Here is a 23,707-nt window from a genome sequence, read left to right as displayed (position 1 = left end):
GTGCTGCGGCCACTGGATCCAGTTTTTTAGAAAAATAAGCCACCGGTCTTTGTTTATCTCCATGTTGTTGCGTCAGTACTGCATTCATAAATCCCTGCTTTTCGTCCACGAACAAAGTGAATGGACGAGAATGATCAGGCAAACCTAGCGCGGGCGCAGATAGAAGAGCAGCTTTGAGGTCGCAGAGAGCCTTCTCAGCCAGTTGTTGCAACGGCTGTGCTCTTTCAGTAAAATTTAGAACCCACTGTCTGCAGTAGCCCAGAATACCTAAAACAGACATAACCTGTTGTTTTGTGACCGGTTTAGAGAGAGCTCTTGTTCCATACATAATGTCATGACCTAGATATTTTACAGTTGTTTTGATTAGCTGCAGCTTAACTTTAGAAACTTTATGGCCATTTTTCCTCAGAAACAGCAACAATTTCTGAGTATCTATTGTACAATTTTCTTCCATAGCGCTACATATCATTTCCATCTACATACTGTATCAATGTACTACTTCCGGCCAAACGCCGTCTAAATTTTGGGCAAGAGCTTGTCCATATACACAAGGGGCTTCTCTGTATCCCTGAGGCATGACGGTCCATGTCCAACGGCGGTACCGCGTTTGACAAGATCGGGATGTACGGCGGAGATGCCAGCCTCTGCTTCGGGAGACAGAGGATATTGGGCACGGTGCGGGCGGAAGGAGGATTTCGGGTGGATCACCAGAGGCTCACAATGGGCTATCCTTTAAAACACTACTTTAGTTATTAAATGGTCAGGAGTATCAAAAATACCTGGAGTAACTTGTAACCAGTCTGTTCTTTCAAGGCATTTTTCCACCCATGGTCCTATTTTCCCCCATTTAACAGTGCGTGATTTTGCTAAGGAAATATGAGGCACTGTGCCGCCAAGATAATATATGTGCTGTGAGCATGTAAGATGAACAGAAGCAGCTGCCTTTGTGGATGAAATAAAAACACAGTAGATGTGAAGGGTTTCGGGGCAAGTACCAGAAGTAAGGAAAGATTCTAGCCAGGGGGTGTCTGCTTCTATAGGGAAGTATTGGGCAGTACAGTGTAAAATGTCAGGGGCCTGTAAATTGGGAAAAAGACAAGGGGAGAAAGAGTGTAGGGCTTTGAGGAGAATGGTGTGTAGGGCATGCTGCAAAAGAGGGCTTGGGGTAAGGGGTAATTTGACACAACAACTTGGGGGTTGAACAGAATAAACCTTTGTCAGTCATAGAAATAGAAAGAGAAAGTTTTGTCATGAGATCTCTTCCTAAAAGGTTAATTGGACAAAGCTGATTCAAAAGAAAACGATGCAGTAAAGTATGTCCGCCAGGACGTGACTGGACTTGAAGAGGTTTTGATACTTGAAGAAGGTGAGGTTGTCCAGAAGCAGTAAGCACAGTAACAGTTTCGTTTGAGGCAGGGACCTTTGCCAGCGAGAGGGTAGATCGAGTGGCACCAGTATCGATTAAGAAAACAGTCTCAGTGCCATCAACGAACAATGTCAGTAAAGGATCAGTCTCTGAATTATGGGTGAGCAAAGGTAGTTGAAAAGAGTGGCTGGAGGTCCCAGCGTTTTCCTATGGCCAGTATTGTTGGTCAGGGGTGTCAGAAAAAACAGGTGGAATAAGGGGAGGTGGGGGCTGTTGCTGTCTGTGAGGGCACTCCCGATGAAAATGTCCAGTTTCACCACAGGCGTAGCAAGAGAAGGAATTAGCATTGGAATTAAAGGGAGAGGGAATAAAAGGATTCTTAGTGTGGTCAACAGGAGGAGCTCTAAAACCACCTCTTCCTCGTCCTCGTCCCCTTCCTCTAAAGCCATATCCTCGACCTTGGTCAGGAGCATTCCTGGTATAATAGTTCATCTGTGCTGCCAATAATTTGGCATGAGAGTCCGATTCCTTCTGCTTAGTTTGTTTTTCGGCATGTTCAGCATGTCGTTTGACTTCATCAAACGCGGCACTTTCCCACTCAATACAGGAAGTGCGGACCTTGTTTTGTATATCAAGGCGCAAACCGGAAACAAAAGGTGGAACTGCAGCTCGGGTGCGGTCATCAGCATTTCCCAAGCCCGAGTGATTAGCCATAAGGTCTTGAATCCTATGTGCCCATTCATCAACCGTCTCGTCTCTCTTTTGTTTTGCAGCAGAAATAAGGGACCAGTCCGTTCCTTTTTTATATTTTTCTGCAATATTTTGTCTCAACGCCTCCCATTGTGGGTTAAAGTCGCCTTCTCCACCTATCCCCTGTCCTCGAGTTAAAGCTGGGTTCCATACCCATGGAACGTCATTGCGGACACCCCTGCTAACAGTGGCCCATGTGGTCCCAAGCTTTCGACGAAGTACCTGGGTCCATTCAGCAGCGTTAGGCTTATACATGCTATCTAACTGATCAAGTTGTTCAACAAATTTTAATCCTCCTACTTCCTTTGGATCTGGAAGTGCATTCACGACATCTTTTAGTTCTTGGATGTCCCAATTCCGATTTATCATAACTGTTGTGGGATTTTGGGGTCCAGCTGGATGGGCAGGGTTATAATGGGGATTGGGAACTTCTATTAAAGGGCAAGTAAGTGAAGGTGAAGGATCAGAAGAGAAAAAAGTTGGAGCTGGTTTGTGACTTCGAGTGCATTTGGAGACGGGGGTTTGTCTAGTACAGGGTGGGTCATTACGATGGGTTGAGGGGTCATAGTGATCTGTGCCTGGGGAATCATCAGGGGAAACTTCTGCTAGTTGTAGTGCAGGGGGGGCAGTCGGAATGGGGGATAGAGGAGGGGATAATGGAGGTGCCTGAGGTTGGTACTGAGGAGGGGAAAAAATAATAGGATAAAGGGGGTCTTTATTTGGATTATTCTTCCTTTTCCTCCCATCTGCCTGTGGTTCAGTGCCTATCTGAACTTTTTGTAATGTAATTAGTAATTCCTCTTTCTCCTTTTTAGCCTTTCCTTCATTTGCCCGCAACAAATCATTCTGTTTCTGTACTGCTTCTAAATTTCTGTCTTTTATTACTAATTCCCATCTATCGAACATATCCATTCGATACGGTCCACTATTACAACAACCCTGCTTATTCCTACACAGGATCTTCCTGACTTCTTGTATTTCACTTCCATCTCCTGTCCCCTCTATCGGCCAACGCCCACCACTCTGTCTATTCCATTTCCTACATGCCTTCTTGAAATCTAAACCTGTCTTCTTTTCTATAAATTTCCTAGGAGACCCATTTTTACGGGGCGTCTGTTGATCCTCCGAAAATAATTCTTCCAGCATTAATGATTTTGATCCCCCTGTGCGGCGATTAACAGGCTTACTGTTATAAGTTCCCATTATGTTCCCTTACCCTCCCGGGTTCTGTATTTAATTTTCCAACTATATACTGATTCGCCTAATCCCTTGTGTACGTATGAATCAGCGAGGTATTAAGTGTGCCACTCACTATTCCCTTACTGTTCCCTTCTTAGTTCCAAGGGGAGACACCTAACTATCGGTCCTGTTCCAGTTCCCAGGAGAACACGGTATTGTTGCTTATTCCGTATGTAGATTTATTTATTTTCCATAGCGCTACATATCTTCCATAGCGCTACGTATCATTCCGTTCCTAACAGCAATCCTGCAATCTGTGCTCTTTTCGGTTTATATTTCCATACCACCCCGTTACTCGTCCCGTTAGCCTGTCCGCTCACATCCCCGGATTCCAGCTCAGGTGACTTCGTGTCCGATTCGGTTCAGCAGAATACTACATCAATACGTCCAGCCGAGTCTAGGATATGGGTGAGGCCAGTATCCTTTCGTCAGACCTTTCGTATGCGTCAAACTGCTTGGGTCAAGTCTCCATCACCTTAAGCAACCCGTTGAGATATGAGTATGACTAGACGGTCAACAGGAAACTCGCCCTCCCGTTATTTAGAAAATAAAAAAAATGTTCGGAAATCCCCCGGTGCTTACCCCAGTCTGGAAGTGTGCAAGCTCTGTCTGGAAATCCGTTCAGTCACTGTGGATGTAGCAAAGAGGAGACCAGGGACTCCTCACGCAAGAACTGTTTCAGGACAGGGCAGTCCTAACTTTTGCCGGAGCTGCATGCTCTGCTGCCGGAGTACTCAAGTTGACGGCAGTCCGCTGGTAAGACGGATCACTGAAATGGTCTCGCTGGAGGAGTCGACCGGCCGTCTCTTGCCCCACGTCCGGGCGCCAAAAACTGTGGACACTTTTTGTGACTGAAGACAGAGAAGAAAATTAAAATTAGTCAAAACCTTTTATTAATACATACCAGACAAGGGTAAAATGTCAGAGAAACACAGTCCTAGGACACCGCGCTTCATCTGCCTCGAGCGCAGATGTCCTTGTTCTTTTATACCTTTCTAATCTCCTGATCGTTGACCACGTAAGCAATAAAAATAGCGTCCTGACTCATTGTACTTTTCCAATTTTGTAAAGTCATTACCCTAAAGGTATATTTTCTTGTCACACACATTATCAAAAGAAAACTTCCAGAAAGTATACATGCTTTTTGTCACGTACGCAAAACACAAACAAGTTTCATCATTCTGTCCTATTTTCTATACACACATACATTTTGTTCAATTACATCTTTTTATGTTTTTACACACGCCTTGCTCTTGGAGTGATCTTTGTTGGTCAACCACTCCTGGGGAGGGTAACAATGCTCTTGAATTTCCTCCATTTGTACACAATCTGTCTGACTGTGGATTGGTGGAGTCCAAACTCTTCAGAGATGGTTTTGTAACCTTTTCCAGCCTGATGAGCATCAACAACTCTTTTTGTGAGGTCCTCAGAAATCTCCTTTGTTCGTGCCATGATACACTTCCACAGACATGTGTTGTGAAGAGCAGACTTTGATAGATCCTGTTCTTTAAATAACACAGGGTGCCCACTCACACCTGATTGTCATCCCATTGATTGAAAACACCGGACTTGAATTTCACCTTCAAACTATCTGCTAATCCTAGAGCTTCACATACGTTTGCCACTCACAAATATTTAATATTCAATCATTTTCCTTAATAAATAAATGACCAAGTATTATCATTTTGTCTCATTTGTTTAACTGGTTTCTCTTTATCTACTTTTAGGAGCTGAGTGAAAATCTGATGATGTTTTAGGTCGTATTTATGCAGAAATATAGAAAACTAGCCAACCCGCGGCGTAGCATACGCTGCATAATTATGTATTGATGGGCGAACACTTCCTAAAAGACACAGTTGTCCAAATGAGGTGGGTTTGAGAATACGACTGTAGGTGAATGAAAAGATGGAACTCTGGAGAGGGCAACATACAATTGTCCGTGACTGACAATTGGAGGACCGCCGTTGCACGCTCATTCAGCGATTCACATCCGCGACAAACATGATTTTTCTTAGAGGTCCTGTCACGTCTGCCCTCACACTTTGGCGTTTGATCCTGTGTGAGCAATTGATTTTACTCTGTTTTAACTCTGTTTAGTTGTTTTTACTATGTTTTAATTAGTTTTATTTATTGTATTTCATTTACTTATTTATTATTTTGTTTTTGTTTAAAATTTATTTTAGTCTATGTTCAGCACTTTGGTCAGCAGCTGTTGTATATAAAGTGCTTTATAAATAAAGTTGACTTGACTTGACTCGAAGCATACACACCGCCTGGTCATGTGCCCGCTCGCAAGAGCAATTCACGGAGACTCACCCACCAACTCTAAGACCATGGGATACCCCTCGCAAACCGTTTTACACGCTGCATACAGCGATTCACATCCGCGACAAACATACCTCTTCTTAGGTGGTCCTGCCGCGTCCACCCTCGTTCTCGAAGCATACACACCGCCTGGTCATGTGCCCGCTCGCAAGAGCAACTCACGGAGACCCGCCCACCAACTCTTAAGACCGTGGCATGTAAAACAGTTTGCGATGGTGGATGTGGTCATGCGTCGTAACCGAAAAGAATAATGAAAAGTCAGCGTGGCTCAGAGGTGCATGTGGAGTGTAGCAGAGACAAACACGAATGACGCCCTGTTTTGTGAGTTGCTGCATCAGAGTTGGTGGGCGTGGCTCTGCAAGTTGTCGTCGTATCCAATGGTCTTAGAGTTGGTGGGCGTGGCTTCGTCCTGCATGCTCCATGGGAGTCTTGCTTGCGCTGGCAGCTGCTTAGTGAATTATATATATAGAATCTAAAGGGTTCATAAACTTTAAAGCAACAACTGTAGCATTGTACTAAACCAGATAAATAAATAAATAAAGAAGATTAAGACAGTACATTCAGAGAAAAAGCCTAACAGAGAACATAATTGATGGTCTCGCACACACACACAGGTTACATGAGCATCTTAACAGAGAGGTAAACTGAGAGAAGGGTAATAAAGTCAAGTAGAGCTAAAAGCCTTCCTGGACAGACGAGTTTTGAGTTGTTTTTTTAAACATTCTGATGCTGTTGTGAAGGTGCAAAAAAAAATTAAACATTGTATGTCAGACTTTTCAAAATGTGTCCTTACGATGAGGAGTATGCGACACTTGAGTATAAAAGCACCACGAATGCATTCCTATGTCGGCATTTTGCTTCACCACATCGAACCATTCATCAAACATCGAAGCAGGCACATCAATCCCTGAGGATCCTCAAAGCGGCTTTCTAGTAAACGGAGACTCTGATGTCACATTCCGATTTGATGACGCTGCAATCCCCCCCGACTTTTTTCTGGTACTGCAACTCGTGCACGCGTTGCGTTCATTTTTGAGGACCTGCTCAGAGGACATGGCAGCCATGATGCGTGTTTGTCCGCCTTCTGAGCGTGAAGTATAAATGGACCCTTAGTGATCTTTGGTGAACGTGGATAGATCACTGTCTACATCCAGAGAGTGCATCCAAACAGAGGCCATTGTGGTGCCTGTAAAAAGTCTTTCCCCAACCTCCCAACCAGATGGTTTCACATTTTATTGGTATACAGCATTGAATCTCAGTGGATTTAGTTTGGCTTTTTTGACAAATACTGATTTGAATGCAGTGAATACTTACATAATGAAGTATTTTGTACTTTGTATTTGTAATTAATTTAGGCCACTTTGCCAGAGGTCTATTTGTGCTCTGATATTAAAGAGTCCTTTTTTGTTGACCAGTATTAAAAAGCCAAATTAAATCCATTGCAGAGCAATCTGGGAAAAGAACAGGCTGTTTAGCCCAACAACGCTCGCCAGTCCTGTCCACTCAATTCTTCAAAATCACATCGTCGAGTTTTGAAGGCCCCTAAAGTTTTACTGTCCACTACGCTTCGTGGTAGCTCTGTGTAAAGAAAAACTTCCTAATGTTTGCTTGAAATTTCCCCTTCACAAGTTTCCAGCTGTGTCCTCGTGTTCTTGATGACCTCATTTTAAAGTCACCGTCTTGACCCACTGCACTGATTCACTTCGTCATGTTAAACACTTCAGTCAGGTCTCCTCTTCATCTCCTTTATAGGCTCAGCTCTTTGAATCTTTCCTCATAACTCGTCCCCTGTAGCCCTCAATCAGCAGAGTTGCTCTTCTCTGGACTTTCTCTAGTGCTGCTGTGTCATTTTTGTAACATGGAGACCAAAACTGCACCCAGGACTCCAGATGAGGCCTCGCCAGTGTGTTATAAAGCTTGAGCAGAACTTCCTGTGACTTGTACTCCACACGTCAAGGCGCTATATAACCTGACAGTCTGTTAGTCTTCTTAATGGCTTCTGACGACTCTCTGGATTTATTAGAGCATTAGAAAGAGTTAAATGAGAGCAGGCCATTCAACCCAACAAAGCTCGCTTATACCACGTATCTATGGTTCTCTGTCCAAAGAAACACTTCCTAATGTGAAATTTACCCTTACATTTCCAGCTGTGTCCCCGTGTTCTTGATGAACTCATTTTAAAGTCACCGTCTCGATCCACTGGACTAATTCCCTTCATCATTTTAAACACTTCAGTCAGGTCTCCTCTTCATCTTCTTTTGTTTAAACTGTAAAGGCTCAGCTCTTTTAATCTTCCCTCATAATTCATCTCCTATGGTCCTCAATCAGCCCTGTTGCTCTTCTCTGGACCTCCTCTAGTGCTGATATGTCTTTATGAAGAACAAAACTGCACCCAGGACTCCAGATGAGGCCTCACCAGTGTGTTATAAAGCATAAATTGCACTTGTACTCCACACATCAGGTCTCCTGTTCATCTCATTTTGGGTTCAGCTCTTTGAATCTTTTCCTCATAACTCAACAGAACTCCTATTGTGTATTCAAGCTTCACATTTGGACTTCCTACATGTAATACTTTACATTTACTGACATTAAATTTCATCTTCTTTTGCCCCATTGTCAGCCTGGTCGCTCTTCTCATGACATTTTCTTGTGCTGTTATGTCCTTTTTGTACCCTGGAGACCCAAACTGCACCCAGGACTGCAGATAAGGCCTCACCAGTGTGTTATAAAGCTTGAGAAGAACCTCCTGTGACTTGTACTGCACACATCAAGGCGCTATATGACCTGACATTCTGTTAGCCGCCTTAATAGCTTCTGAATACTGTCTGAAAGTCGATAGCGAAAGGTCCACTACGACTCCCAAGTCCTTCTCATAAGGCATACACGCTGACCCTCAGACCTCACTCTCTTGTCTTTTTCTTTCACTTCAGGAAAGTCCACCCTGACGATGCTGACATTTGTCAGCTTTGATTGGTTCAAAGACTGGGAAAAGGAACAAGTTGGCCAGAGGGCAGCAGAGTACCAGAACCTTAAAGAGGCATTCATCCAAAGCCTTCTCAATGCAGCCATCGATGTGTACCCCTTAATAAAAGATAAGGTAGGCTGAAATTCCAAGGCCATCCAGTAGAGTTGGCTTCTTGGCCATTCTTTTTGTTGGACGTAGCTTCACTGTAGGTTTATTGTATACACCAAAATGAGCGATTTTGTTAAACAGCATTAACAACGTGCATCTTGTGTACACCTGACAGTACGTGTTGTGACTAAGGCAGTCTTGGTGAGAAGGATCTAGGTGTAGACCTCCAGCTGGAGCCCCTGTGACGTCATTCAGGGGACTGAGGCTGGAGGTATGAAGTGGAGAGTCCTGGCACAGGACAATGTGTGCATGTAATGGTGGATATGGGTGCCAAGCATAAAAAAAGAAAATAAATGTGGCCGTGTTTTGCTCAGAATATGCTAAATAGTATGAATTAACTAGAATACAACTTCAGTAACATAAGATCATTTATTATTTTTAGACTAGTAATAGTTGGAAGAAATCGTTCCCTGAAGGAGCATGCGGCCTGCACTGAACACATGGCTCAGCATGCCCTGTAGACATCTAACCAGTTCACCAATTCACAGCTTTTAAGTGAGAATTCATCACAGTGCATTTTCAGTGTCGGCTCATCATGTTCAGATAATGTACAGTACTAGTAACGGCGTACTACACCATAACGTGCAGTGAATCCACTTGACTTGTGCAATCCTAGTTTTCATCCTCTTTCTTTCTCTGTATGTTTACCATTCGTTTGCTCAGCGGTTGATGCACTTGCTGCGTCCTGAGCAGCTCTTCTTTTCTCGACTCTAGCGGCCTGCTTCTTCTCTTCTTCTGTCGGCATCTTGTAACGGCCGACCCCTTACCCAGCCGGCAGCCACACTACCAGGACCTCTGGCCTGGATAAATTGCTGAGGAGAACCTACCTATACCAAGCCGTACCTCTCACAAATATTATCCCCCAAAATTGACAGTTTAAATACTAGCAAACAAAAGCAGATATGTAAAATAAGTGTAGAAATCTATTAAATAAAACACAATGCCAGATACAATAATACAAATCCCCGAAGTACAGTGCATCCGGAAAGCATTCACAGCACATCACTTTTTCCACATTTTGTTATGTTACAGCCTTATTCCAAAATGGATTAAATTTGTTTTTTCCTCAGAATTCTACACACAGCACCCCATAAAAAAAAAGTTTACTTGAGGTTTTTTGCAAATTTATTAAAAATAAAGAAACTGAGAAATCCCATGTCCATAAGTATTCACAGCCTTTGCTCAATACTTTGTCGATGCCCCTTTGGCAGCAATTCCAGCCTCAAGTCTTGTTGAATATGATGCCACAAGCTTGGCACACCTATCTTTGGCCAGTTTGGCCCATTCCTCTTTGCAGCACCTCTCAAGCTCCATCAGGTTGGATGGGAAGCGTTGGTGCACAGCCATTTTAAGATCTCTCCAGAGATGTTCAATGGGATTCAAGTCTGGGCTCTGGCTGGGCCACTCAAGGACATTCACAGAGTTGTCCTGAAGCCACTCCTTTGATATCTTGGCTGTGTGCTTAGGGTCGTTGTCCTGCTGAAAGATGAACCGTCGCCCCAGTCTGAGGTCAAGAGCTCTCTGGAGCAGGTTTTCATCCAGGATGTCTCTGTACATTGCTGCAGTCATCTTTCCCTTTATCCTGAATAGTCTCCCAGTTCCCCACAGCATGATGCTGCCACCACCATGCTTCACTGTAGGGATGGTATTGGCCTGGTGATGAGCGGTGCCTGGTTTCCTCCAAACGTGACGCCTGGCATTCACACCAAAGAGTTCAATCTTTGTCTCATCAGACCACAGAATTTTCTTTCTCATGGTCTGAGAGTCCTTCAGGTGCCTTTTGGCAAACTCCAGGTGGGCTGCCATGTACCTTTTACTAAGGAGTGGCTTCCGTCTGGCCACTCTACCATACAGGCCTGATTGGTGGATTGCTGCAGAGATGGTTGTCCTTCTGGAAGGTTCTCCTCTCTCCACAGAGGACCTCTGGAGCTCTGACAGAGTGACCATCGGGTTCTTGGTCACCTCCCTGACTAAGTCCCTTCACCCCTGATTTCTCAGTTCAGATGGCCGGCCAGCTCTAGGAAGAGTCCTGGTGGTTTCGAACTTCTTCCACTTATGGACGATGGAGGCCACTGTGCTCATTGGGACCTTCAAAAGCAGCAGAAATTTTTTTGTAACCTTCTCCAGATTTGTGCCTCGAGACAATCCTGACTCGGAGGTCTACAGACAATTCCTTTGACTTCATGCTTGGTTTGTGCTCTGACATGAACTGTCAACTGTGGGACCTTCTATAGACAGGTGTGTGCCTTTCCAAATCAGGTCCAGTCAACTGAATTTATCACAGGTGGACTCCAATGAAGCTGCAGAAACATCTCAAGGATGATCAGGGAAAACAGGAGGCACCTGAGCTCAATTTGGAGCTTCACGGCAAAGGCTGTGAATACTTATGGACATGTGCTTTCTCAGTTTTTTTATTTGTAATAAATTTGCAAAAAATCTCAAGTAAACTTTTTTCACGTTGTCATTATGGGGTGTTGTGTGTAGAATTCTGAAGAAAAAAATTAATTTAATCCATTTTGGAATAAGGCCGTAACATAACAAAATGTGGAAAAAGTGATGCGCTGGGAATACTTTCCAGATGCACTGTATAATAACTATATATATATTCCTCCACCAAACCAACAAAGTGAAAACACCACATATACAATAACGCAACCTCCTTTGCCCCTGCACACGTATAACAAACACACAATACAAATAATACCAATGGATGGATTACTGAATGTCGATGAACGTGAAATAACTGTCCAGAACACTGATGGCTGATCAAAAATGGTTGTGTCTGATTCTCCTGAGTAAAACAGAACAATCTCGCCGTGCTTCCTCAGCGAATGGATAATAATAATGTCCAATCCCGGGGTTTCTGGTGCTGACTGTGTTGTAGTGATTCAGGCGCAATATAAATAATGGCAGAAAAATGATGATCGGTTGTCGTAGTTGAAATCTCCGTCTCTCTCCTTCCTGTCTCCTTCTGTCCCCTCCTGACCGTTTAAATAATGATGAGCCGGCAGCAACTGGCAAAACTCTGGTACTGACGTGTCCAGGGGTCGCTGCCTCCCCGCAACATCCTTCCCCGTTTCTCATTATGGGAACAACATTTAAACAAACACATATTAGTTTAGACGGGGTGCTGTGACGAGACGCGACTGGGTGCAAACACTATAAACAACAATACCTATGTGGCCCCGCTACAATATTTTCGCGTTAAATCTGATTAAGTCAATTTATGTGTTGCAATTACTTAGTATGTTTTTCTTAATTTTCCACTTAAGCTGGCACTTAAGTCTTCAATCTGTCTCAATAATGATTTAAGATATGAAGAGGAAGGGGAATTGATGGCGAAGGTGGTAGGGAATGAAAATACCGCCCGTACACATGTGCCGCATGGCCGCCCTGCTGCCCACTGCCGAGAGTTGATTCTACAGTAAAATAAAAACAGGAATAACCTTGGAGGTCAATCATCATCCAGAAAGCAGACAGTAGGGGTCACGTACAATAGCAACAACATTTATTTCTATAGCACATTTTCGTACAAAAAAGTAGCTCAAAGTGCTTTACATAATGAAGAAAAGAAAAATAAAAGACAAGAAATTAAAATAAGACATTATTTAACATAGAAAAAAAGTAAGGTCCGATGGCCGGGTGGAACAGAAGTACAGTATATAGTATATGTGGACCAAATTTCAGGTCGATAGGTGAAACGGTTTGAGATCTACAGGTGATTTAAAATCCTGGACAGACAAACAGCCAGCCACGGTAGCGTATTATATATATATATTATATATATATAATATATATATATATATAGTATCTCACAAAAGTGAGTACACCCCTAAGTGAAAAATGTCCAAACTGTGCCCAATTAGCCATTTTCCCTCCCGGATGTCATGTGACGCGCTCGTGTTACAAGATCTCAGGTGTGTTACATTTGGTGTTCTCGCTCTCACACTCTCTCATACCGGTCACTGGAAGTTCAACATGGCACCTCATGGCAAAGAACTCTCTGAGGATCTGAAAACAAGAATTTTTGCTCTACATAAAGATGGCCTCGGCTATAAGAAGATCGCCAACACCCTGAAACTGAGCTGCAGCACGGTGGCCAAGACCATACAGAGTTTAACACTCGGAACAGGCCTCGCCATGGTCAACCAAAGAAGTTGAGTACCCGTGCTCAGCGTCATATCCAGAGGTGGTCTTTTGAAAATCGACGTATGAGTGCTGCTAGCATTGCTGCAGAGGTTGAAGGGGTGCGGGGTCCGCCTGTCAGTGCTGAGACCATATGCCTGCCGCACACTGCATCAAATTGGTCTGCATGGCTGTCGTCCCAGAAGGAAGCCTCTTCTAAAGATGATGCACAAGAAAGCCCTCAAACAGTTCGCTGAAGACAAGCAGACTAACATTCATGGATTACTGGAACCATGTCCTGTGGTCTGATGAGACCAGATAAACTTATTTGGTTCAGATGGTGTCAAGTGTGTGTGGCGGCAACCAGGTGAGGAGTACAAAGACAAGCGTGTCTTGACTACAGTCAAGCATGGAGGTAGGAGTGTCATGGTTTGGCGCTGCATGAGTGCTGCTGGCACTGGGAGCTCCAGTTCATTGAGGGAACCATCAGTACCAACATGTACTGTGACATACTGAAGCACAGCATGATCACCTCCCTTCGGAAACTGGACATGATAACGACCCCAAACACACCTCCAAGACCACCACTGCCTTGCTAAAGAAACTGAGGGTAAAGGTGCTGGACTAGCCAAGCGTGTCTCCAGACCTAAACCCTATTGAGCATCTGTGGGGAAGGTGGAGGAGCGCAAGGTCTCTAACATCCATCAGCTCAGTCAGAGGAGTGGCAACCTGTGAAGCTTGTGTGAACTCCATGCCCAAGAGAGTTAAGGCAGTGCTGGAAAATAATGGTGGCCACACAAAATATGGACACTTTGGGCACATTTTGGACATTTTTCACTGAGGGGTGTACTCACTTTTGTTGCCAGCAGTTTAGACATTAATGGCTCTGTGTGTTGAGTTATTTTGAGGGGTCAGTAAATTTACAACATTATACAAGCTGTACACGGACTACATTACATTGTGACAAAGATTCATATCTTCAGTGCTGTCCCCAAGAAAAGATATAATAAAATATTTACAAAAATGTGAGGGGTGTACTCACATTTACTGTAAAGATCTGTACTGGGAGTCTCCTTAAGCCTAGTTACAGTGGTGTGTTTCGTGACCCTGCTGCTGAGCCCTGTCTGCTCGTGTTGGCGTCAGCAATGCCAAATCTGAGACGGAGGCACCGTCTGTTCCTGCCAGGGTTGTGTGCACATAGGATGCTTCCTTTGACAAGACGGTCAATGTCGGCTTAAATAGACAAGAGGTAAAGGGGGGGAGGTATGGGGGTCTGCCTCGAGTTCAGGGTCCTGAGGTCAATCCCCTTGCATTTGTTGTTGCCCATGTGGAGTTTGCACATTCTCCCAATGTCTCTATACGTTTTCCTCCAGGCGCTCCATTTCTCACTACCCCATACCACCCCCCCCCCCCCAAACCACCACAAATGTGTGTTATTTTGGTGAATGTTTTACCTGGCCTGTTTACAGAATGTACGTGGAGATTCTTTTTAATCAACTAGAATCCCATAGCAGCTGCTCCAAGACAATGTTCATCCATCACAGAATAGGCAGAAAATGTTTGAAAATGGATCAGGAGACGAACGGAAAAAATGAAGAGATCAAAACAAAAGAAATGTTCTTCTGAAACAGGCTGAGATCAAAGTTGCAGAATAAATGGAGAGAACCAAAGCGGAGTGTAAAATGGAGTGTAAGCAGCTAAGGGTCGTAGTCCTTAACACACCAAACCACTAAATACACTGAAAATTCGTCTTTTAAGGCAGGGGTTGCCAACTCTGGGCCTGGAGGACCACCATGGCTGCAGGTTTTCATTCTTCTAACCCTTTTCTGAATGAGTGACCTGTTTTTGCTGCTAATTTTTTTTTTCATTTAATTTTTTTTAAAAATTTTTTTTCTGTTTTTTGCTTCTTTTCAACTCATTTTAATTGACCTGCTATTGAAGACTCTGACCTCTTAATTGTTTCTTTTTCCTTACTTAGCAGCCAAATAATAATGAGATACAAAATGAGCCAAAACAACTGGTGTCCATCATACAAGATCTGAAAATTAAGAAAGGTGAAGGTCTCGGGAATGTCGATCTGCTCAGGTCCACACAGCATTTTAACAAAAAAGAGAAAATCCACAATTTTGGAGATGTCTGCTGTGGCATAATGAGAGTAGAAACAAGCCACAGAATTAAAGAACGAGTTTAATTAACGACAAGACTCGGCGCCTTATTAAGCAGCTGGTTGGAGTGAAATTGGTTAGAGTTTGAGGCCCCTGACTTAGGTGGTCTTCTGTCGGCTCACTCACTTCACATTTCATTTTTGTTTGGGTGCCACTTAAGGAAAGAAATGAAGCAACACAGGGGAACGATGAAGAAATTCAGGGGAACAAATTTTTAAAAAAGCAAGTCAATTAAAATGAATTCACAAGACGTTAATTAGCAGCACAAACAGGGCACTCGTTAAAAAAGGGTTAGAATGACAACCTGCAGCCACGGTGGTCTTCCAGGACCAGACTTGGTGTGACCCGTGTTTTAAGGCATTCAAAATCTTTGGTGCAGCGCCATCTTTGAAAGCGTTCATCTGCTTGCATCACACGATGCCACTTCCTGTTGTGACGTGCCTAGCAACTGAACCAAAGGGAAAACAAAATGGAGTCAGCCAGTCAGTCATTGTCCTGAACTGGTTCGCGTGTGGTCCCAGAGCCTAACCCAGCTAGCAATAGGGCACAAGACGGGAACAAACCCTGGACAGGGCACACACACACACACACATTTCGTGCTGCTAATCCACCTGCGTGTCTTTGGGCTGTTTGAGGATACAGGAGCACCCCGAGGAAACCCACACAGACACGGAGAGAACATGCAGACTTCATGCAGGGAGAGGACCCAGGATGCAAACTCTGGTCTCTTTATTGAGAAGTAGCAGTGCTTCCCACAAAATGGCATCATACTAAATAAATAAAATAACAGTACAAAATATTCACATTTTCAGAGCTACTATTCATTGCAAAAGTTTCATGACAGTTCAGTTTTATGGCATTTCTAAACTGGTGCCCTGTGACTGTGTGTGTGACCTGGTGACCTGTCCTGGAGCCCTTACAGTTGGGCACCACATGTTTGCTTCTGTCTCTGAATTGGGTTGGGGTGGGGGGTGTTGCTCAAGTCTGGTCTATTTTATGGGGTAAAGACGTAAAGTTTTTGAAAGGTGTTGGCAGGTTGAAAAGTAGCCATAGGGGGCGCCACTGGTCAAGTGTAAAGTTATTGGTTTCTTAGACTTGGCATCATCACATGTGCCAAGTACAGTGACATGCTAATCAACAATATGACAGCAGATTTATGGCACAATTTACATTGCTGTGTAGGCCAGTGGTGCTCTGGGTCCATCCTGGCACCCTCCTGTCGCTATGATTTTCTACATGTTGGCTAAACAGGAAGTGACGAGCTTATGTTGGCCGCAGCGGACCTCTCACCCTGGTGGCTTTAGGGATGCATATGTGCAGCTGCCAGTCGAGTCGGTGACATGCTGTTGCACTTCTCCGTGTCCTTCTGCAGATTGAATTTGTAGATGCGGGGACCCCCCTCACCAATCAACATTACATAGCAGCCCCCCGGGTGAATATTATGGCTGTGATCATGACTTGGCCCGGTTCCGACCAGAGGTGTGTGCTGGGATCCGTGCCAAGACGCCTGTGAAGAATCTTTACTTGACAGGTAAGCTTTGTGCAAGCGGGCGTGTAGAACTAATGGAGAGGTGGGAGTGCCGCAGGTGTGCTGAATGGATAGAGGGGTCTGTGTGTGTGTGTGTGTGTGTGTGAGAGAGAGAGAGAGTCTGCATGATTGGTTTGCTCTGCAGTAGCAGTTATCAATATTGTGACGTGTTCAGAGTCCGGTGACATTCTGACTGTGGTGTGAATTGGAACCTGCGTGACAGGTAAGACTTTGTGTGTCAGTGTGAGTGTTGGTGTGTTAAGGCTGTGTGTGTGTGAGTGAGAGAGAGTCTGCCTGACAGATAAGACATGGCCGAAATTATCGGCACCCCTGGAATTTTCCTTGAAGATGCCCCATTTCTCCCAGAAAATTGCTGCAATTACAAATGTTTTGGTATCCACAACGTTATTTCCTTTATGTGCATTGGAACAACACAAAAAAACAGAGAAGAAAAGCCAAATCTGACATCAGTTCACACAGAACTCAAAAACCAGGCTGGACAAAATTATTGGCACCCTCTACTTAATATTTGGTTGAACGCCCTTTGGAAAAAATAACTGAAATCAAGCGCTTCCTATAACAATCATCAAGCTTGTTACACCTCTCAACTGGAATTTCTGACCACTCTTCTTTTGCAAACTGCTCAAGGTCTCTCAGATTTGAAGGGCGCCTTCTCCCAACAGCAATTTGGAGATCTCTCCATAAGTGTTCAATCGGATTTAGATCCGGACTCATTGCTGGCCACTTCAGAACTCTCCAGCGCTTTGTCTTCAACCATTTCTGGGTGCTTTTAGAGGTATGTTTTGGGGTCATTGTCCTGCTGGAACACCCATGAGCTCTGACGCAGACCTAGCTTTCTGACACTGGGGCCTACATTGCGCCCCAATATCTTTTGGTAGTCTTCAGATTTTATGATACCTTGCACAAGGTCAAGGCATCCAGTGCCAGAGGCAGCAAAACATCTTAGAACCTCCACCATGTTTGACTGCAGGTTACTCTGTTCTTTTCTTCGTTGGCCTCATTTCGTTTTCTGTAAACAGTAGAATGATGAGCTTTACCAAAAAGCTCTACCTTGGTCTCATCTGTCCACAACACGTTCACCTAGAAGGATTTTGGCTTCCTCAAGTACATTTTGGCAAACTCCAGTCTGGCTTTTTTTAGGTTTCTGTGGGGTCCTCCTGGCTCTCCTGCCATAGCGTTTCATTTCATTCAGATGTTGACAGATAGTTTGAGCTGACACTGTTGCACCCTGAGTCTGCAGAACAGCTTGACTATGTTTTGAAGTTGATTGGGGTTGTTTATCCACCATTCGGATTATCCTCCGTTGCAGTCTTTTATCAATTTTTCTCTTCCGTCCACGTCCAGGGAGATCAGCTACAGTGCCATGTGTTGTGAACTTCTTGATTATGTTGCGCACAGTGGACAAAGGAACATGAAGATCTCTGGAGATGGACTTGTAGCCTTGAGATTGTTGATATTTTTTCCACAATTTTTGTTCTCAGACAATTCTCTGCTCTTCTTTCTGTTCTCCATGCTTAGTGTGGCACACTCGTCTAGGTTGAGTCAACGTTTCTCCATTTTAACTGGCTTCAGGTGTGATTGCCATATTGCCAGCACTTGTTTCTTGCCACAGGTAAATTCAAACGAGCATCAAATGCTTGAAATAAAACGATTTACCCACAATTTGGAAAGGGTGCTAATAATTTTGTCCTGCCCATTTTTGGAGTTCTGTGTGACATGATGTCAGATTTGGCTTTTCTTCTCTGTTTTTTCGTGTTGTTCTAATGCACATAAAGGAAATAAACATGTGGATACAAAAACATTTGTAATTTCGGCCATGACTGTATATAAGACTTTGGGTGTGAGTGTGAATCTTGATGTGCCAGCCTTTGTGTGTATGTGAGTGAGTGTGAATCTTCTCGATGGGTAAGACTCTGTGTTTGCATGCATGAATTTGAGTCTGGAGGCGTTAAAATTTTATATGCGGGTGTGTCTGTGAGTCTTGACAGCTAAAACTTTGTGTGTATCTGTGTGTGAATCTTTAGTTGACGGGTAGAGCTGTCTCTGTGTGTGTGTGTGTGTGTGTGTGTTTTCATTTGTGCTGTGAAAGCCTTGGGCACATACCGCCACCCTAACCTCGACACAGACAGGCACAGAGATGCCCGCAATTGCAAACAACATGCAGTTTTTTTTCTTTTTGTTGCCTTCCCAGGACAGATTGCACAAATCACCATAATAATAGAGCTCAGTCCTTCTCTTTTCTCTCCTTTCTCTCTTCTGCCACCTCAACTCCTCTCCCATAAGCTTTGCCCCCCTTCCAACCGACAAGCGGAGTGAGGCGCCCTCCTTTATAGTGCTCCAGGTGCTCTGCGATCCTCTTCAGCCGCACTCCCGGGTGTGGCACAAGGCTCCGGAACTGTCCAGGCGCCCCCTGACCGGGTTGAGCTTCCAAGCCCCGATGCAGTCCGGGGGTTTCCCCTGTCGTGTTTCGGGGGAGGTATTGCCATGATCATGTCCTCTCCCCTGGTCCTTCCATTCCATAGGCGTCCTGGCCAGGTAAGGGGCCCAGCCGTCCACCACAGTGCATTTTCATACAGTATATTTGAAGTCTTTATATATGTGTGGTGGAATCTACAGACACATAAGACTTTGTGTATGTGGGTGTGAGCGTGACTCTTGAGATAGAAGGCCATGTTTGTGTGAGAGTGTCTGTTGGAATGGCAAATGCATATGCCATTTGTTTTGGGATTCGTAAAAGCAATGTTAATGTTTTTTGATGCACCATCTGTTGGAATGAAAAATGCTGTGCACATGCCTCTGTTATGTACCATTTGGGGTGTGAATTATAAAAGCAGCGTTAATGTTTGTGATGTACCATCTGTTGAAATGGCAAAGGCCATACATATGTCCCTGCTATATGATGCTTGGTAAGGGATTCATAAAAGCAGTGTTAATGTTTGTGATGTACCATCTGTTGAAGTAAAAAATGCAATGCATTTTATTACTACAGATGCTTGTGATGTTCTGTTAGTTGGAATGACAAATGCAGTGCACGTGTCTGTTATATGCCATTTGGTATGGGATTTGTAAAAGCAGCGACTGTTGGAATGACAAATGCAAACCACTTTAAAGCACTTTTACCATTTTCTTTCTATTATTACAAAACTTTGTGAGGCACCATCTGTGGGAATGATAGAGACATAGCAACCGGAAGGGCACAGAGGCATTTAACATTTTATTAAGGTGAATGTTTCAATCTGTGATAAGTCTGTGTGTGTGTGTGTCTCACTGTGAGAGAGAGAGAGAGAGACAAGAGAGAACTGTGATGCTTTAAGGCTTTGTTTGTTGGGTGTGTTTGTTACCCTTGACAAGTAGGCACTGTGTGTGTGTTTGTGTGTGTGTGAGAGTGCGCCTGCATGTGAACCTGCTTGAAAGTAGGAGTGGTGTGTGTGTGTGTGTGTGTGTGTGTGTGTGTGTGTGTGTGTGTGTGTGGTGTGTGTGTGTGTGTGTGAGTGAGTTGTGAGGCCCATGGCTTTGTGTGCAGATGTGTTTCTTAATTTTCACTGGTACACTTGGCATGTGTGTGACGTGATGCATTAACTCTCGCCGTGTGTTTGTGTGAATCTTCCTGAGAGGCCCATCTTTGTGTCCGCACTTTGTGATGCTCCCCTCGTGTTCCTGTGCAGGTTCTGAAATGTCACAGAAGACCAGGTGAGGACTCCCCACATCATTGGTGTCATGGCACTTGTGTTCTGAGGTGTAGCCTGTCATGTCTCTCCGTTTTTACCCGTGAAATGACCCGGCCCACTTCTGTTTCGTCAAAGCCACTGTCCCCGTCTCTCTTGATTTGTGTACTTTCCTCCTTTTTTGGTAGTGTGTGTGCCTGTTGAGTTCCTCATTCCAGTAGACGGATGTCCACTGAGTGCCACTCATCGTTTCTCGACTGTCCCCCTTGCATGGCGGACCGCGTCGGCCCCTTTTAATTTTTCTCGTGCCCCCTTTCTCTTTTCTCAGGTCAGGACCTTTTCCTGTGCGGATTTGCAGGCGCCCTGGCCGGTGCGCAGCTCTGTGCTTCGACCGTTCTCGGGCGTAACGTCATCTGGGATCTTGAACGGTTACGGAAGAAGCTGGAGAAGGAGAGCGAGATGAAGAAGATGAAGGCGGGCTGAGTGGCCCCCCGGCACCCGTTCCATCTCTGCTGCTTTTTATCATTTTACGTCTTTTTTTTTTTTTCCTCTTCTGTGGATCTCCTGTTTGACTTTGATTGTTTTTTATTTTCTCACCCCCCTGCTTCTTGGTTTGTCCAGGCTTTGCTCCCCCACGTGGTGCCATCGCTCGCTTATGTTTTGCTCCTGTGACGTTTTGTGGTCCTCCTGGCCCAGTTCAGGGTCATTTTAAGCAGAGGGTCTGCCTGGTACTGACTTCCAATTCCACACCCAACAAAATGCCACCCCATTGCCTCCTGCTTTCTCCCACTCTCAACTGATAGGCACCACCATTGGGCACATAGCCTGTGGGTATTCTTAAAACAGCAGTATCTACAAGATGGCAGCCGTCTGCCCCTGTAGGAGCTGCAATGCATATGCAACGCAATGACTTGAGTAATTCATTAGAAGATGCTAAGAGGGGCAGAGCGCACGCCAGCTTTTTCTTCTTTTCCCATATCATGTTAGTTTTATTTACTTGGTTTTTAAGAAGCCATTCCCTCCGAGGTTCTTTTATGTTTCACCCACTTACATAAATGGTGACCGCCTGTATCCACTTGGCAATTCCTCATTTCCGTCGGGCGCCGTCGATCCTTGTTGGAATTCCTCTGGACTGCAAGAACGCCATCTTAGAGTCACCAGTTAGCCTGACCTGCATGTCTCGGCCATTTTAGGGGATACAACACACCACGAGTGAATACTCAAGTCAGGGAGAAAACATGCACATTCCACAGTGTAACCTGTAGGGGGGCGCCACCCGAGCCCCAAACTAACGCAGTCCCGGGGTTCAAATAAACATTTTTGTTTTATTAACACAGTACCTTTCCTTTATGTTTGTTTCCTTCCTCCCAGTCCACCAGGTGACCTTCTGGACTCCACTGGCCGAGGCTGGGACGGCTCCCTTTTATGGTGGACCCGGGATAACGTGGCAGTGCCATGTCACTGAATGGTGGCAGTACTTGCGGGGTCATGTGGAAGTCCCCATGAAACAGGAGTTGTTCTTCCTGCAGCAACCCTCCGGTGGCAACCCATGAAACCTGGTAGGGGATGTCAGTTGCCAGTTTCAATCCGATAAATGCCAATAGGGACTCTGCTCTGTTGGGCCCTTGAGCAGCAAGGCCCTTAAAAGCGCTCAGCAATTGCAGATTAAGAGTGAGAAAAGCGCTATATAAATGCAAAAAATTGTCCCTCTGTACTACAAATCCCATGATTCCTTGCAGGTGTCCATATTGGTCCTTGCCAGAGGAGCACTGCCATCTGTTTGTTGTGGGGGAGAAATTGTTCTGGATAGACCAGTCTCCCATTGTCAATTCACTGTGGGCCTCCCAGCCAGGAAAGGCAACTTCAACCAACCTGGCCGGGGATGCCTGCCCATCCACCTTGGCACCTACAATGGCTAGCGATCAGACCCCAACTTGAACCCATGATTAAGGAGCCAAACTCAAATTACCAGTACGGATTTTATACTGGGCCGGTGCTGTAGTAGCACTGCTGCCTCGTAATAAGGTGACCAGGGCTCGCGTCCCAAGTACTCCCTGAATGTTTCCCCAGTGCACTTGTGAGTTCTGTACCCAAGTCCTGTGCCACAGTAGTTAGGTGGGCTGGCATTGCTAAATCAGCCTGTGAGGTGCATGTTTGTGTGGGCCCTGTGCGGGTGTTGTTCCTGCCTTACCCCTTAGGATTGCTGGGGCAGGCTCCGTCTGCCCTAGATAAGCTACTTAAGAAAATAGATGTATGGATTGGAGGCTGCGATGGAGGACAAGTCCTTGAAAGAAAGAGACATGAGACCAAGAAAAAAGTGTGGGGTGGCCACGCTGTATACTTGGCCAAAAACAGCTTCTCGTCTTCAAGCCAAGAGTTAAGTCTTAACAGGCAGAGTCCACAGCTGAACTGTTGAAACACACAAGATGGTGGCTTTACAGTTGTGGCCAAAAGTGTTAAAAATGAGCCAAGTGTTGGTTCTCACAAAGTCTGCTGCTTCAGTGTTTTTAGATCTTTGTGTCCGATGTTTCTCTGGAGTAGTGAAGTAGAATGACGAGCAGTTCAGAAGGCTTTTATTGACAATGACATGATGTTAATGTGGCACAGAGTTATCAAGACCCCTCTCTGCAATTCACCCCTGGCAAGGCTGACAATCAACTTCTGGGCCCAATCCTGACTGATGGCAGCTGCCCATTCTTGCATCATCAGTGCTTGGAGTTTGTCAAGAGTTGGTGGGTTTTCATTTGTCCACAAGTCCTCAATGGGATGAAGGTCTGGGGTGTTTCCTGGCCATGGACCCCAAAATGTCGATGTTTTGTTCCCCGAGCCACTCCGCTCTCACTTTTGCCTTATGGCCCGATACTCCATCATGTTCTCAGATGATTGGGAGAAGTTGCGCTCGGAGGATGTTTGGCTCATCGCTTTGGTGCATTGGCTTGGTTGACCTTCAGTTTGTCTTTTATTGAGCCCACTTTGTCCACGTTCAAGGGGTCGCACGAGGTGCAAGGCAGGAACCAATTCTGGATGGGGATGCCACTCTGCGTCGTCAGGGACCAAACCCCCCACTCAACGAATTATACAGGATGCTATGGGGACCAGCGTAGTCTTATGAGCATCATAGGACCCCCTGGCAGAGTAGTGGGCCGAGACCCCTGGTTTTGATAGCAAATGAGAAACATACACAGGCATCAAAAACATATTGGGCACTTATGCTCCTGGGGTCCCAGGTCAGTGCCCATTGTGTCCATACATTAAGATGGCCCTCATGTGGACCACGGAGAACATTCCAGCAGCACACCGGCAGTGACCAGGTGGGCTTTCTTTAACTGCAGTGTCATCATCATCATCTTCTCGGCCACTGCCTTCACAATTTTTATTTATTTTTTTTTT

At 45.0% G+C, this 23,707-nt stretch overlaps 1 protein-coding gene across 1 annotated transcript in view; it reads left to right on the top strand.

The window, feature by feature from the left end:
- LOC114664623 (all-trans-retinol 13,14-reductase-like) overlaps window positions 1–21,637 on the top strand; it is an 80,004-nt gene extending 58,367 nt beyond the window's left edge. The window contains 4 exon segments of the mRNA XM_028818811.2: window positions 8,611–8,777; window positions 16,476–16,530; window positions 16,533–16,634; window positions 20,646–21,637. Coding sequence (XP_028674644.2) covers window positions 8,611–8,777; window positions 16,476–16,530; window positions 16,533–16,634; window positions 20,646–20,800 — 479 coding nt within the window. The 3' untranslated portion in view covers window positions 20,801–21,637.
- Window positions 21,638–23,707: the final 2,070 nt, after the last annotated feature.

Source organism: Erpetoichthys calabaricus, chromosome 14 (genome assembly GCF_900747795.2).
Source record: "Erpetoichthys calabaricus chromosome 14, fErpCal1.3, whole genome shotgun sequence".
Lineage (NCBI taxonomy): Eukaryota > Metazoa > Chordata > Cladistia > Polypteriformes > Polypteridae > Erpetoichthys > Erpetoichthys calabaricus.
Note: the sequence above shows the minus strand (reverse complement) of the source record. Positions and strands in the feature narration are given on the sequence as shown.